General features: G+C 35.8%; 1 protein-coding gene across 3 annotated transcripts in view; it reads right to left on the bottom strand.

Annotated features, from left to right (window-relative positions):
- Nucleotides 1-17,670, bottom strand: part of RASA1 (RAS p21 protein activator 1) — an 87,716-nt gene that overhangs the window by 56,612 nt on the left and 13,434 nt on the right. For all 3 annotated transcript variants that reach the window (XM_075180571.1, XM_075180581.1, XM_075180587.1), the window contains exons 2-8: nucleotides 14,575-14,727; nucleotides 6,697-6,832; nucleotides 6,003-6,073; nucleotides 3,184-3,301; nucleotides 2,358-2,389; nucleotides 1,279-1,331; nucleotides 876-1,026 (exon numbers count right to left, since the gene is read on the bottom strand). In XM_075180571.1, coding sequence (XP_075036672.1) covers nucleotides 876-1,026; nucleotides 1,279-1,331; nucleotides 2,358-2,389; nucleotides 3,184-3,301; nucleotides 6,003-6,073; nucleotides 6,697-6,832; nucleotides 14,575-14,727 — 714 coding nt within the window. The remainder of the gene's footprint in view (nucleotides 1-875; nucleotides 1,027-1,278; nucleotides 1,332-2,357; nucleotides 2,390-3,183; nucleotides 3,302-6,002; nucleotides 6,074-6,696; nucleotides 6,833-14,574; nucleotides 14,728-17,670) is intronic.

Here is a 17,670-nt window from a genome sequence, read left to right as displayed (position 1 = left end):
TCTAATCAAGTAATCTCTACTGATATTCTCCCAAGGTATCCCATTCATATCCTGAGTTCTCTGGAGACAGACATTATATCTATGCACGATTAGATTACAGTCCCTGAAGAATTATCATTTTTTAAAAAAAAAAAACATTCTCCATCTGAGTAGGCTCTAAGCTTATATATCCACTGGAGCCGATCAGCTCTCCCTCCCCCACCCCAACGAATATACACCTACTCTAGTTAAGGTCTCGCATCAGCGCTACTCACTGATGCCACGTCTACTTTTGATGTAATGTATCTAATCTAACTCGCAGGGACGTCTGAGTTGTTGTACCCCACATCCCCACTGCATTGTTAACATGGTTCTGAAGGCTTTCCACTACTTCTGTATCAAATGATCTGGGTTCTTCTTGTATCTCCCATGCGTCACTATATAGGACAGACCTGAATCCACCTGTCCAAATGTAAATTACACACCACACAAAAAATTCTTCCTGCTCATCAAACCAGTTCAAAAGCTTTGCAAGAAGAAAAAAAAAAAAAAAAAAAAAAAAAAAAAGACAAAAAAATTTTTTTTTTTATGAACAGTGCATGAAGTACAATACTAGTGGTTGGTGTCCACGATCACTGTGCATGCCCAGGCACCCCCAAATAAGCATCAATGGGGGGAAAAAACCCTCCACATTCTAGTAACAGACTTTTGTCCATAGCTTGCCTACTAAGGTGAGCTCTAATAATGCTGAACTACACCCCATCCAAACCACGAGTCCAGAGGAGGAAGAGGCCCTCCCCCCCCCCCCCCCCACCCACCAAGATAAAAATGACTGGTTTTGTGGTTCTGCATTTTTCTATAGCGACAAATTTTTGAAATAATGTGTAAAATGTTACCTGTTGTAGTACCGACCTCCCATCATGAATTGATTGTTTGGTGTTGGGCAGATCTTAAACCTCTGAATGTTTTCATTGGTCCGGAAATACAAGGAATAATCTCCTGGGGTATTGTCAGACGGTCTCACAAGAAAGCTACTGATCTGACCAACTAGAAGAATGTGGAATTAGTTCACATTTAAAAGGTCAAATGTAGTCTCAAAATAAATTATTTATTCTTGAGAATATCCATTAAAGGATCAGCAGAAACCTGCATATTAATACCATACTATTAAAGAGGGATCCAGACATGTGTATTAAAACTATATTTAAGTCCTTTTGAAATCTGAAATAATCCTGCATATAATTTTAAAATTTATGCAAAAAAAAAAAAAAGAAGAAAAGGTGGCAAACTAAAACTTACCTGTCATGAGTAGATTATATGCTTCCTGTTTGTTGATTTTCCCATGGAACCATCTTTTGAAGTACAGAAAAGAGTAACATAATTAGATATACAGCTATAATCATCAGATTTTGCCTTAACATGCAAAGAAACTTATTATGTGCAGCTTTTGAGAATAGTACAACTGGAAGAAAATATTTTAACAAGAAAATTTAATAGCAATTTAAATCCCTCTTCAAAGGCAAAATGTACATATGATGGACACCAGTCCATGGCTTTGATGTATACATGTGTTTCGTTCAAAAAACACAAATTAAAAAATGGTGTGTGGGGGGTGAGGGGTGTGTTGCGTAAGACCACACAAGTTCAGCTTTTCATAAGCTCTGTGTTAATCCTATTTAATTATTTTCCTGGTTCAATCACACCCATACTGTCCTCTATTAATTATTGCTGGAGATATTTTTAATTGCTAGAAATGAACTCAATCCATTTTTAATTCCATTAGTGAATTTGTCAGTGACTTAATGAGGAACTGCACAATGTAATCACCCTTACAGCAAAGAATCCTTTTTATGTCAATGGTGAAAAGGTCTTTGTTCCATTTTAAGTTACTGACCCTTGTCCTCTCTATGGGTCATGTTAAGAAAAGTGTCAGACAAATGTTTGTACTGAACGCAAACATATTTATACATATGCTTTCTCGACAATCAACTACATCATTATCAAAATATTGCAACCAAGCCACATAAATTAAAAGGTGGGTAAACATATCCAGGTAAATGGCAAGTAAACAATTAAGCTTGTGAAGAAAAAAAAAAAAGTTTTGCCTTGAAAGCCATTGCCACTTTAAATTTCCCCTGCAAAGTGGTCGATATGCAGCGACCTACAGAAACTGATGCGCAATACATTTACCCCCCAGAAGTGCTTATAATCTAAGTGGGAAAGGAGACCTGCAGCGTTCAATAAGGAAAATAAAGTGCAGTATTTAGAAGGGGTGTACACTAGGGAAGCACTGGTTCGGTTTATGTTTAGTACTACTTCTGAATGTAAGGGATGGCAGAGTCATAAGGCTGAAATATGAGCACGCGTAAAATACTTACATCTTGCCTTCATGTGGATCTTCTTCCCTCCCCTATTAGAAAAACAAAAAAAACATAGTTGAAACAGAAAACACAAAATCCAAAATATACACATTGAAAATTAGAGCACCTCATGGTAAATTCTAGGATTTCCAAAACCTGGCAAAGATACACAAACACCTACCAACTGTCTCAAACCATAAAGCCAAAAGGTACTGATTAGGAGTATTTATTCTGGATTGCCACCAAACCCTTTTGAATACATCCTTGTGGGCAGCACAGTGGTTTAGTGGTTAGCACTTCTGCTTCACAGCACTGGGGTCACGAGTTCAAATCCAGACCATAGCCTCATCTGTGTGGAGTTTGTATGTTCTCCCTGTGGTTGCGGAGGGAGAACATACAAACTCCAAAAACATGCTGGTAGGTTAATTGGCTGCTATCAAATTCACCCTTGTGTCAATCTGACTGTGTGTGTGTTAGGGAATTTATACTGTAAGCTCCTATGGGGCAGGGACTGATGCGAGTGGGATCTCTGTACACCCCTGCAGAATTAGTGGCGCTATATAAATAAATGATATACATCACAGGCCCATTTTTTTTTTTATAGTTTTTTTTAGATACAGGAAATACCCAGTATAGGGTGTTGTGGGCACAAACTTTTTATTGACTACACTGAATATGTAAATTCGTGATCTATTAATATTCGGTTAACTGAGATAACTTGATACTCATTTCAGTCCATAAGTACTGACATCACTGGATTGTTTTTATTGCACACGGGTGCCATTAAGTCAGCCGATAGTTGCCAATTTAAACTTAAAAAAAGAAAAATCATATTAAAACTAACCACTTCTTTCACCAAATCTTCAACTATAAGTCCTTGTTCGTTTGTACGAAGATTGGTTACCCACATCCATCCATCTTCTAATTCATTATGGACAATAAACATATCTCCTTTCAAGAAACTGCAAAAAGACAATGAAAATATGTAATTCTGTCTAATATATAACGTTTGACATGCATGAAATTCAGAATTCTTTTTGTAATTCAATTACTTCTTTGTTTAGTAAACTTCATTATGTAATTGAGTCCTTACAGTTAATGATCTCATTAAAACATCACCTCTGGAGACGGATTATAAGTGGTGGAACAGTGGAATACATATTTTTCTACGAAAGGTTTTTCTATAGAAAAGAGAATACATTTTGGACATTGGTGATGACATAATTGCTCTGCTAATCCGAGGACATTAGAGATTCCCCTTCTTTCTATATTATTTCCAACACTGCAGCTTTGTCAAACTCTTGACACAGTAGCACACAAAATTATTGAGGGTCATAGTAACGGTAATAATTCGTACCCCGTGGGAAATTGAATATACCCCTAGATATACACAAGACGACTGCGACTGATGTTTGGCTGCTATGATTTAGTGCAATTTTACATTTTGAGCAATGTTTGTATTAATTATACCTCAGTTAAGACGCAAAGTTTTTCCTTGTGTTTCCCAAGGTTTGCACATTACATTAAATATTTCCTCCATGAAACTGAAAACCTCTGAAATGGTCTTTCTGTATCCTAAACACATTGTAAATGTAGTGGTAAAGGTCAAGAGTAGTTAAAAGACATCTTAACTCATACTATTACATTAAGGCAATGATCTGCATTTACATTTTCTATGTGGCTCTATTGCTACAAAAATTTTGCATAACTTTAGAAAAAAAAAAAAGTTACATTCGCTGCTGTATTAAAGTGTTCTGTTTCCATACTTCAAAAGTATACACGACAACCTATAAATTAAAATGTTGCATTTAAAATATATATTTCAAAGCTGTATAGTTACCTTTCTATTTATTCTGTTATTGGGATGTGGCTGAATTAAATGTATATCAAATAATAGATTGGCTAGAAGAGGGTGGGGGCAGGGCGGATGTTCAAGCAGTTATTCGCCAGGGAAGTGTCTTGGTAAAATATTTAAATTCATTACAGCACTTCTTCCTTTCAAAATCATCTGCACAAATTCACAAGTCTACTCTCTTCAGAGGATTATTCAGGTGAAATCTACAGTTTTTTTGAGGGGAAGCGGGGGGTACGTATCTGAAGGAGTATGCAGGAGGACCTGGAAAAAATGTTATACTTTGACCCCCATTTAGAGTTAGTTGCAATGTTTTTGCCCTCACATAGAAGTAAAATGACTGTGCAGCTCAACTATAATTTTTTTCTGCCAAACAGCACAGAATATACTGTAATTCTGAGGCTGGATCAAGATACATGCTTAGGGAGGAAGGGGGTGGTGCAGGTAAGTAGAGAAATGAAAGGTGACAAAGAGGCATTAGGTGTTTGAAGACCGTTGATACCAGAGAGGTGAAGTAGGTTTGCTTGTCAAGAGAATGAATGGTCACGTGTTCTAAGATGAGAAGAAGTTTAATTTATACTGAAGACAGACGTTGTTGGAGCAAGATTTTTTCCTAGTGGTCGTCAGCAATGAGGGGAGCACTTACGCAGGTAACTGGTCAGTTTGGCGTGTCGTGGTTGAGAATTGGTTCGTGAGAGTCTGTATGTGGTGGCTATAGTGGCTTTGTAAATGGCTGAAGTTGTAGAAAAAGGCTGCCAGTTCAGGGTATTTCTAGGAGACCCGCTTAGTTTTAGTGAACATGAGAAGTGGATCAAGTCTGGAACAGGTGGGTGTCATTGTGCGAGTGTGAGTTGGGATAATAGGGGAAGTAGGAGGTAAGTTGAGATTAAAGAAAAGGAAGCTGTAATAGAGGAATGGGGATGAAAGGCCAATTTGCAGATTGTGTAGAAGTGGAAGATGAGGTCAAGGGAGTTTTTACCACAGTGGGCACCAATTTGAGACTGCTCCCAGGGCATAATATGTGACAGCAACATGAAGGTGGAGGAAAGAAGAGATGGAATCTGTCCATTACAATGGAAGAGAAAGAGGGATCGTTCTGGTGTATGACACAGCAGGGGCAGATGGGAGAGCTGCAGGAAACGTAGTGCCAGAAGAGGTAAGCCAGGTTTCTGTAATAGTAAGGAGGTTTTTTAAATAATCATCATCATCTTCAATTTATACAGCGCCAACATATTCCGCAGCGCTTTACAATTGGGGACAAACATAGTAAACTAATAAACTGGGTAAAACAGACAATAAATCGTTAAATAAATAAATCATGGATGGATGAGAGTTTGTTACCAACTAATCTTTTATTTCAAAGTGCACACAAAAAGAAGTGGGAATGGAGATGGGTGGATAAGACTGGAGGAATTGGAAGTAAGAGGTGTATGTGAGGCTTTGTATTGGGGGAAGAAAAAAAAAAAAAAAAGAGTGTGAGCAGATAATGAGGACGAGCAGGGCGAAAAACAGGACATGGGAGGTTTTCTGAGCGAGTTTGGACTTCTGGGAAATGAACTGCAGACATTATCTGTCACTGAATTTAATCATGTCAAAAGATCCCTCTCATCTGTCAAAAAACATAATGAAATTAAATGGAACAGAAAGAAGCAATTTAATTATCTTTGCATGTTGCAGGAAAATCCCATCAGGTACTCTGTTCTTACTGAAATACTGAAAAACATTAAGTATGTTCTGAAACAGGACTTCTTGCATATAATCTGAAAACGTCTAAGTGTCCTTTAAATAGCTGACTAAATTGTTTCAAATACCTGATTTCATCGGTTTCTGGGACTTTAGTATAAGGAAGAATAGCACGCACTCTACGTCTGTCTTCAACAGGCTAAGTATAAAATAGAGGAAAACAAGATTTATTTAATTCACAATAGATAACACTTCATGCAATAAGCATTACACTCCAAGGTTAAGTATTATTATGCATATGTTTACATTTGGGACCCCTCCTACTAAGCAGCGGATTTTATTGTTCTTCTCTGCTTATCACAAGATTATATAAAGCGAAGAGCAGAGATACATATATAATTTAACACAACCGATCTTCAGCAATACACTGCATTGCACCTCAGTACAGCACACCTTAATGTCTTCATTGTCATATAAATTAAATTTATTTTCCCTCTAACAGTTCTAATAAGGCAAGTGTTTACAGAAATGTAATTATACATAAACAAAATGTGTTTTTAAATTAAGTGTGCTGAAATAACTAGCTAATCCCAGTTTCATTATTTTTTTTTTGACTGCAGCAAGTTTGAAAAGGACTTTAGAAATACACTTAAGTGACAATTTTTGATCAACACCACTTTTGTTACTATATCCTCATTTATATCTAACTTCTACATAAGCATTTATATTTAATTATTATAATACAAAAGCAATTCACGTTAATTGTAATGGTTACAATTGTTAAATTGCATAAACACAAATCATGGTTCTTATCAGACTTGCCTCTGGGGGTGCTACAGGAAAAAGGAGTTTTTCTTCTTTCAGTAAACATGAAACATGACTATAGTATCCTATGAGATCAGAGAGTGACGAAAACCGTCTTCCCCCAATGTAGAAGTCACCACACATTGCTATAATCCTACAGGGGAAATAAAAAAAAAACAAAAAAAAAAAACAAACAACAAAGACACAACAGAATAGGTTACAAAACAGACCATCTTTGTTTCGGCTTGGTCACCTTTTTCAAGCACAAAAATAAATTAAGAGCCTATTTTACAAAAAACAGTGTACATACATACAATCAATAAGCAAAGCATAACACCAATATTATAGTGTAGAGCAGACATTAAAATAAATAGAAAACAATAAATGGCTTCAAAAGACAAACACATGGATCCATTAAATAGTTGAAAGATGTAAGATACATTATAAAATAGCATAAGGCAGATCAAGACATTTTTCAAAAGCAATTTTTAAGAAAAAAAAAAACAAAACAATTGACACAGGGAACATGATGTACAAAATTGTTACACAAACCCATACCAACAGTAATCAGCATGTACTAGCCAAGGTCACCACACTGTTGTCAGAGTAGCACCAATGTCTACACCACACAGAAAAGTTACCCATCTCTGGTGCCCAGCAACACTGTCCACTTTTGGTAGGACTGGAGAGAGGACGACTTTGGGGATGGGATAACTGGTGAAGCTGCCACAAACTTGCGTCAGTTAAGCTCTTGACTCTGGGCTGCAAGAACTTGCTACGAGAACTGCCTCTGATTAAGCTTACTAGCGAAACGCGCGTTAGGCGTTTCTGTGTTTGCTGTCTCCTCACTATAATATCAGAGAATAACCAAACCCCCTAACTGTGGATAATATCTTCTATAAGCTCTGCCATACTATATTGAGTTCATGACAGGGTCCATATTATCAGTTACCATACAAGCTTCCTCGAATCTTGTGTAACACTATTGTTCCTACAATCACAGGACGCTTTGAACTGCAGCATTGGAAATTAACCTATTAGGTATTAGCATACATAATTGCAATATTAGATATTGGAGGAAACTATATGAGATTGTTGCACATACTGATTGAAATATTGTGAGTCTCAAGCAGTATAGGGTCACTAGATTCGATCCATCAGGCATTAGTTCATATTATTAAAATGTCATTGCCTGGTACTGTTGGAACTCATATGAGACCGTTTGACCTATGGTCACATGATTATGAACATATGCGGCGTATAAAACATTGACTCGTTAGGGTGTTTGATTTTGAAAACCACCATTATACTGAACAGAATATATGTAGGATACAATCTATTATAGCACTACTGGCTCTATATGGTCGCATATATCTTGACCCTGGTCATTGTTGACAAATGATATACATCAGTCAAATTAATTGAATATATTTACCTTTCATTAATATGATATATAAAATCCACAGGCATACTAGACCTCATTAATGAACTATTATCCCCTACCATTGTATAGACATGAATTATATATAATTTTACAGTATTTTTAGTATTACAGACAGAGACACAGACTAGCAGTTATCTGCTATTTTAAACATTTATTTTTCTTTGGGTGCATTGTTTTCATTTATTTTATTTTTAATATTTCGCTACCAAGATATACCCTCATTGAGGATTAAGTGATAGTCATATGATTTTTCTTTTAATGTGAACAATAAAGTTTACATATATTTTTTATTAAAGAATCCTACGAGTGCCTCATAGCACAGGTTCTTTTTTTTCTTTTCTTATGTCCATTATAAACTCTGTGCGAGTGCACCTGTTCTGGTGGCAATGAAAAGAATTATCATATATAATTAACGCTATACAAAAAAATGTGTCACCATTTTTTGAGGACTTACTCAGTGCGATACACAATTGCCTAGTACTAGAACTGTAATGCAAGCAGTCCAGCAACGCTCTCCTTGGCTGCCAGGGTGGATTTTCCAGCTATGTCAAACCCTGTTGTAAGGACACTTGACATTTAATTTTTCTGTTGAGCCCTTATTTAGAATTTGCTACTACAAATATATTCAGAATATCTCTTCTAAACAATAAATTTTGCATATCACCACCTTCTCTAAATTAGTTATATGGAAACCAGTAGTTTGCATAAATCTGCACTCGCTGTAAGCTAGTGAGTGTGTCATAGAGCAGGGTCCAACAGAGAATTTAGAAAGTGGCAATTTTTCCCAGGAAAACATGGTCTTTAAAAACGAGGAAACCCAGTGAGCTTAACATTAAAGTGAATGGAATAGTGATTCCACGGTGAAAGTTACGTATGGCATTTTGCTCTGTTTTTGGATGGTACTTCACAATCTTGTTTAACATTTCTTCTGCATGTCATTTTTTTTCTTCTGCCTACAATTCTGTTTTACCAAAAATATCTTACCTCTATGTATTTTATTTATAATATATTTGGAATGATAAGAGTAAGTATGTTTAAGTGTAAAAAATAAATAAAAGTAGGGCATAATGTGTTACTATTTCCCTATAATCATATTGTACAAATAAACAAAAAGGTGTAGAATTCAAGTGCTCTTTTCTTATTATAGTGTAGAATATCAATATTTTGACAACTACTTTCATTCATGCTCTTGAAAATCATATCTTCATACCAGTAGGGTCATTTCATGTCAGTTCAACCAGGGGTGTCCACCACTCATCTCAGATTTGTCGAAATATTTTTAGCTGAGAGGATGTCAAAAACAAAACTATTTCTGCCAAATATTTTGACTGTCTGAAAAATCAATATTTAAATCAACTGTCAATTTATTGACTAATTTACAAATCACAAAACTTTTTTTTTATCCAGTTTATTTGAAGTATCACGGGTGTTTATTAAGGAATCACCACAAAATTTGGACTCCAAAAGGTAACTCCTCCTCCCGAATTCAAACCAAATTACTTTATCTACCTCATGTTTTGTGTTACGGCAAAAACGCATGTTTTTCGAATAGAATTAAAAATGCTAGGTTCAATCGACATTAGGGATCCCATTTTTTGGGGGTGTTTTAAAAAAGTATACATTACTACCACACAAAAAAAAAATTAAAAAAAAAATCAACAGGGTACTCCGTTTCATAGTGGGAAAAAAATAATGAAGTTGATGCTCGATTACTGTTGTACCGCATACATACATAACACAAGACACCATGAAATGTAAAACCTTTAACATAACTTGAGTCCATATTGAAGTGGAGTCAACAATCTAATTATTTTTCCCTTGTTTGGAACTTGTTGTAACAGTCTGTAATTTTCCTTAAAGTGTCAGCAGAAAGTGTATACTGCCTTCCAGTACTTGCTTGGATAGTAGGCACTTCCGTTACATGAATAAAAGGAACAAAACACACTTATCTCTTGAAGACCAGGACAGCACATGTGTTGATTGGTTTCGTATCATGAAGTGTACCCGCACATCTTGTTCTTCCTCCTTACATTTAATGATATACTCAATGTACCAGATGTTATCATACACTGCTGCTATGTATGCTCCAGGTTGCAGATCACTTTTGTCTTCATTTTTTGACTGTGGTCATAGTGACACTAACTCTGGTTCCTGCTGGCTTTATTATGTGATGACATAAGTAATATATATAATTTCCCCGCACAAGAAAAAAATCTTTCCAATTGATGTATATTTTCAAGACATGATTTAATATGTTAGTCTGATAGTATGAGGTGTTGCTTCCAGTAGTAATGTATTGTATATAATAGAAGGAGAAGTACTACTTCTATGGAAGGCACACTCGTGGAGAAAATCCTGTGTTGTTGAAGGGACACTTCATTGTGGATAACAAAAGTGGATAGAAATGAACAAATAAATAAATTGACACTACACTATAAAACAACTATTTATTGGTCATGCAAATAAAACTATGGTTAAAAAGCGAAATATTAAAATTTCGGAGTCTTGGTCTGGTACGTATATTCAGAAGATCAATACACTTTATTTGGTTCCGTAAATATATACCAGGAGTCTATCTATGGTAGTTATATTATACAGAAGTCTTATGATGGGGTCTTGAAAATACCAACAATTCATGAATGGTGATCATATAAAGTAAGTGTATTGTATGGCACATGGCACATGGCACATGCAAGAATGTTCATCATCTTCGTAAAACTGCTGTACCTGATGAACGATATATATATATATATATATATATATATATATATATATGTATATTTTTCAGGTTCTGCCAGTATGCCATGGGTTTCTTTAAGTTTTCTTGATTGTTTTACCATGTATTCAGGGACATTGAATTCTTCTGCATTCTGCTTAATTGTCCAGCTGTTTTTTGCCAATATTAGTTAATTAGTTAATATTTTTCACACTTATGCTTTAATTCATATATCACACTCTGTAAATCATCACAACCTAAATATTTGCTTACTTTCTGGGGTGATTTTAGTGATGTGCTAGCAAGAAACATTTCAGTAAGATTCTCTTGAATGGCTGTACTTGTCTTTCTTTCTTTTAGTGTATGTCTCCCTTGGTGTCTTCTCTTTACCCCATGCAGTTTCACTGGTGAACAACCAAGCTTTGTAATACTTTCATTCAGCTCATCTGTTTCTGCTGGTTCAGTTACACCCTCCACCGGGGATTCAACTTCTCATGTTGGCATATCTATGTCTGTTTGTTCTTTACAGTGTAACAGTTGAATTCTGCATTTTAGGCAAAGTTTCTATCCTGGCTTAATAACAACATGAAGCGGACAGTCACCATGTTCTATGGCCCACTTCAGTGACATAACTTTAAAGCTTTTTCTGGCTCCTTTTTTGAGACAAGAAAGGATTACAGCAAGTTTTCTGAAATTCTTCATATCTTAGCAACAGAAGCTTTTCATGATGGTAGTAGACGGAGGTTCCAGGATCATTGGTTACTGCATTTGAAACTTCAGTTCTCAGAATCAAAAGTTCTTTTTCTTCATCTGTAAAGTGATCCCAGCTTTGTAATCCAATGTTTTTTGAGTAGATAGTAATATGGCAATCCGTATTTAAAAGACTACCAAAACCAATGTCCCTATTAGTAGTTCCATGGTGACCATTCGACCAGTGTAACTTTCACGAATTGGAAGGGAATCTATTAGGTTCCCTCCCTCATGTGTTCAATATGGTTTAACAGCAGAATTGTTTAATGTGTTCCCCCCCACTATGTACCCCCTCAACCCTTCCCCTTTTAATTTTGTGTCCTTTCCTCACCCCCATCCCTTTCTTCTTTCTGTACCCCATAATTTTTGAAAAATTAATAATAAAAATACTATTGAAGTTAAAAAAAAAAAAAGACTACCAAAAGTGCACTTTTCATGAGCAGCTGCCATGATTGACTATATTTCTGTGTCTCCCGCTCTCTTTCTCTGGAAAGTTTCATTTTTGATTTCCCTAAAAGGAATCCCCTTCCCATCCATTTGTTTGTTTCATTTCCTGTATGGGAGTTTTATCCCATTGCCTCAGTTTATTTCACTTTTTTGGTATGGTTTTTAACAATGTGTAAATTATGTATGCGGTACAACAGTAATCAAGCATCAACTTCATTATTTTTTTTCTCCACTATGAAACAGAGTGCATTTTTGCTATAATGCAAAACATGAGGCAGATAAAGTAATTTGGTTTGGATTCGAGAGGAAGAGTTACCTTTGGGGTCCAAATTTTGTGGTGATTCTTTAATAAACACCCGTGGTACTTCAAGTAAACTGGATAAAGAAGCCGCGATTGGTAAATTATTTAATAAATTGAAAAAAACAAACAAACAATATTTAATCAACTAATTGTCAGACAGTCGAGATATTGGGCAGAAATAGTTGTTTTGACATTCTCTCAAAAAAAATAATTCAAGAAATCTGAGATGGGTGGTGAACATTTCATTTTTTTTTTTTTTGGATGATCTGATGTGGAATGACCCAGTAACTACCAGGTTCAATCTATAGAACACTAATACATGGCTACGTATGGAAAAGCACTTATTCCGTCAAGATACATTATAGCCCTACAAACAACCTGTTCAGGTAATCTTCAAATTCTAATAGTTTAGTTTCTGAGCACCCAACACGACCAAATGTAATCCACATAACTATATCTCATATAAAATATATTTACTAAAAGTATTGGCTTTATAGGTGTACCAACTCTCAAGATATTACATGATAGTACCAGGGATCCCACATCCTTTCCTTAGCTCTGCACAAATGCAGACTATTGATCCTGAAGTAATGAATTGACAAACATGACCAATATTTGTAGAAACATGTAAATCTTTTCCACCAAGAAAATGACAAGTATCCAGAGAAAGAATGATTTGTATTGTTCAAACATTTTGGAACATAACAAGCTCAAACTTGAAGCAGGTGAAGTTCTCTATCTGGTACACAGAATCGCTTATCAAGGGTGATCTCACTTGGGAATTAACTTGTTGCACTCAATATTGTGGTTTCCCTATACTATTTGCACATTGGAATTCCCCATCATCACTATAGGGAATCTATTTTGGTATTTCCTACTTTTCAACTTAATATTGTGTTTGGTAATACACTATGTGGCGCTCTGTTCTTTTTACATTATTTTAGATTCTCCAGATTCACCATCTGTTCTGGAACCAGCTGCCTCCTGTAAATTGGACTTTGTGCTTACCTTAATAAATTAATAGACTATTCATAACTGTACAGATTTGGGTGGAGCGCCCCCTGTGTGGTATCTGTATTTTTGTGTATTTCTTTAGAAGAATTTAATTTTCAGGAGAAATAAAAATATTTCAGGCTTATATTCTTTCACAAGTTACACTAAATGGGCAGCATATTTCATATATGATTTTAAAGCAGATACCCTAGTGAATACTGACCCAAAAACATAGCCATAGGCTTCAAAACAGAGCCTATGGCTGGCACCGTTGAACATCCACCAACAGCCATTATTATGAAGGTGTACAGCTATGTAGCATTCCATTCAGGAATCGCAAAAGTTCTCATCCGGTAGATCTGAAGCCAAACATGACAGTGCCGTAGTAGTACATTTTAATGAATACTGCACATGTCAAACTACTAGTTTTAAAAATACTGGCATAGAGGAAATCACAGAGGTGGTAAAATATGGAATAGATTGGGAAGGAGAGAGATTCACAAGATTTTTTTTTAATTTTAGGAGCAAATATGAAAAATGGGCTGAACAGGAAGATTAAAGCCTCTTCTGCAGATAGCTAACTTTATCACATTAGCTTTCTCCTGCAAGGTTGGGCTAAACAGTAAAATTGTACCTTACAGGTCTATCAACAAATTAAATAAGTGTATATTTATGGCAAAATCTATTACAAATGTGTGGACAGCAGAGGAAATAGAGACATCAGAATAGAGACAAACTGCTCTATTTATGCTATTTCTCAGCGCTTTTACAGAGTTTGAAAAGCAGCTCAAGAAACTACTCATATAAAGATCCCGGAGAGGAAATGATGATATTTCTTTATCTTGAACATCTCTCGGTATAATACCAAGTACTTGTTGTTTTGTGTGTGTGTTACATGGACTTCTATATAGGATGCTGTGCCCTGCCACTGATGAATAGAACTGTACATAGTTGTGGGTGGGAACTGAAATGACTACCTCACTTGATATTTACTAAACAAATCAGCAATCATTAATTCCCTCTTCTGCGCCGATACTACCAAATTGTGTTTGCGATAATGACTTGAACCAATGTAACCAGCAACAATATATCACAACATTTACGAAAGACTGTTTAAAGAGTTGCTTCAATTGTTTATTTCACAACAGAAGCAGAAAAAGACAATCCAGATTAATGCCAAAGTCAGCCAGAAGAATCTGAGAAAATCACAAGTTATAATGCCTTTATTTGTCTTTTCCTACTCACCTGAAATGAGTGACAACATTAGTTTTACTGAGAAAGGAAAGAACAAAAGACCCAGGCCTACGATCACTCTCCCTAATAAGGTAGCTTCCGGTTCTCCCAGCTTGGTACAGGCGCTCCTCCGCAATGGTTCTATCCAGCTTGCCATGATACCACCTGAAATGTGAAAGAGGGGAAATATTTATACATATGTATATAAACATATATAAAATAAAACAATTGTGGGGATTTTTTGCTTTTTAAGTTATACTTCTAATTTAAAGTAAAGTCAGGTTTGAAAATAATGTAAAAATCATTACCATTTATTTGTATAGCGCCACCGATTCCGCAGCGCTGTACAGAGAACTCACTCACATCAGCCCCTGCCCTATTGGAGCTTACAGTCTACATTCCCGAACATACCCACACACACAGACAGACAAGGCAGAAGTGGTAACCACTTAGCCACCGTGTGCCCTTACATTGTAATCATAATTTATTATTAACAGCAAGAGCCATTTTGACTACTCCCCCCTCCCCTTTCCACATTTAACACTACAACAGTACATCCCAGCCTAAAAAGATTCAGGTGGTTCTGTGATATCAGCAACAGTCCATTAGAAGATCCTCACTTGCTCTGGCCACTTTTTTTTGTAAACTGCTTGTGGTGTGAAGATTCCTCATTTTGGAGCTTCTCAACCTTCAGTCTTTCAAGTGTTCTCTCAAAAACACTTTATATCCTATGAGCTACCATCCCACCCTCATAGCTTCTATTGACATCGCATCGCCCTCTCCCTCTAGAATTGTATGCCCCCAAGTCAACCCTGTGTCTCATTTATGCACCTTATCTGTCAACCTTGTATGTTCTTATTCTTTTTCCATTTGTGATTTTTTTACATATTTTGTTATACCAGATGTCCGTTGCTGCAGTTTTATAAATAAAATATGATAACCTGTACCTCTCGGCCCTAAAGACTAGGAAGTGCTTCCCTGAGAGAGTTATTTTCCTGAACACCGAAGCTGGTAGTGTAAATACTGCAGCACCGCCACTACTCCTAGTAATGCTCAGAAGGCCATAACCTCATTCATACAGCCCCACAAAACATCACTCAATCAATCCCCAGCATTCAAGGGGGGATTCCATTTTCATTATATACAACTAAAGACATTCAATAGCAGATCAAATCAACTAAATTGAGACATTTTAACATAATTTGAGCTCTCTCTTTTATGTGGCAGGTTACTTTCCCCTGAGACACATGTCACGAAATCATTTGAATCAGTGCGAGAACAAGACTTGGAAAAATCTTTGGACCAAGAGGGACAGCTTCTCGGGCAATGGAATGCCAAAAACTCCATTAATATTGCTATACGGAAAACTCATCAGGTGGCACGTGGATGCCTCCAATTTACACCGTACTAATCCCCAAACTTGCTGGCAAAATTGTGAAACACTGTGTACATTTGGTGGGATACTATCTAGATACTGCTATAACATTTTTCCTTTAATAGCACAAATAAACAAATGTCCAGATACCTCAAGATCTGTTCAAGTGTTGTTGTGCAAGACTATAACAGCACTCCATAAGACCACAAACTAATTCATTCTCGATATACAACCAACTCAGGCAAATGCCAAATAACTGAGGACTGGACAAAACCAGTACAACCATCTAATAAAAGAAAGCAATACAATTTGGTAAGCTGATAAGGAGTATATCTCCAGTCTACTTAATGAACCAATTAAAACTTATAATAAAATCTGCAAACTGTGGGGTACTCACACAATTCTACCTTACCAGAAATGTTTATAAAAAAAAAAAAAAAAAAAAAAAAGGATTTTGCATTTCTTGTTTCTAGTATTTTGTGCAACTAGTACATTCTATTAAACACGTTAATCATTGTTATTATAAAGATTACTTTTCTCTTACCTCATCCCTTCACCCTTTCTCCATATAAAACCCCAGCAACTACCGTTTTCTAATTCCAATCTTCAATAGTAAAGATTAGTCTATAGTTCTATCCATACCATATTCATAATACACTTAATATTTTTTTTACTATTCTTCTTGCCCTCTCATGCAGGCCCACTGGACAATGTTTAAAAATAGAGTTGAACCACATATGTTAATTTGCGAGCTCTTGTCTATAACCTGCTGTTAAAAATAAACTGCATCGCCTGTGATAAAGAACGGACAGATATTTCTTACATTCAGATGAGGAAACCAAAGAAGCAACTTGACCAGAAAGACGGCTGAGAACTTTTGAAACATTTTCTTGGTTCAAATGAATAATTTTTTTCCCCCCAGAAAGGTAGTTATTTACCCAAAATGAATATCAGTTGCAATTAATAAAATATTGTGGATTTAAAATGTATACACCATATCTTAAAACGGTCTTCCATCAAGAACATTTAAAATAATGTAATTAGCTCTTTTCCAATAATACCCAGACAATCGGAATGGCTCAAACTACAGTGGACAAAGAAGAGTAAAAAAACGCATATGGAAAATGTCAAATTAATTAAAGAGGTCCGGCCCGGAACAGTTGTTCTATAGAACAAAGCTGTGAATTGAATCTTCCCCTAAAAGTGTAAAGTAATTCCAGATTTCAGTTTAACTTGACAATTTTAATACATACCATCCAGTGCCTCCCTCCCCAAGTGTTGATAGTTAAAAATAACCTAAAACGCCTCACTCTGCCAACGGTTCCACCATTTAAAAAACAAACAAACAAAAAAAGCCATACAAATTCTTTAAAATAAATTCTGTAGCTTCAAAACATGCAACTGTCTAATGCTGGCTGTAATCCATGTGTCATTAAAACGGGAAAAGTCTAACAGGAAGTGTCAAAGACTCGCTGATTATTTCTGCAAATGTCCCATGTCAAGATCGAATTTCTTGAAGAGCAGAAGTATATTCATAATAATTTTATTTATTTTACTATGACAATAAGGATCTAGCTGTTATTATAGTAACAATGCTGTCAGTAAATAAATATAATATTTGTTTAAAGGTTACTGGGATGTTTGTGAAACTAAATTGAAACAAGAGCACAATCTAAGATACAAGTTTCATTTTGGATAATATAAGCTATGTTACCATGCTTTTGAGCATAGGC

Source organism: Mixophyes fleayi, chromosome 1 (genome assembly GCF_038048845.1).
Source record: "Mixophyes fleayi isolate aMixFle1 chromosome 1, aMixFle1.hap1, whole genome shotgun sequence".
Taxonomy (NCBI): domain Eukaryota; kingdom Metazoa; phylum Chordata; class Amphibia; order Anura; family Limnodynastidae; genus Mixophyes; species Mixophyes fleayi.
Note: the sequence above shows the minus strand (reverse complement) of the source record. Positions and strands in the feature narration are given on the sequence as shown.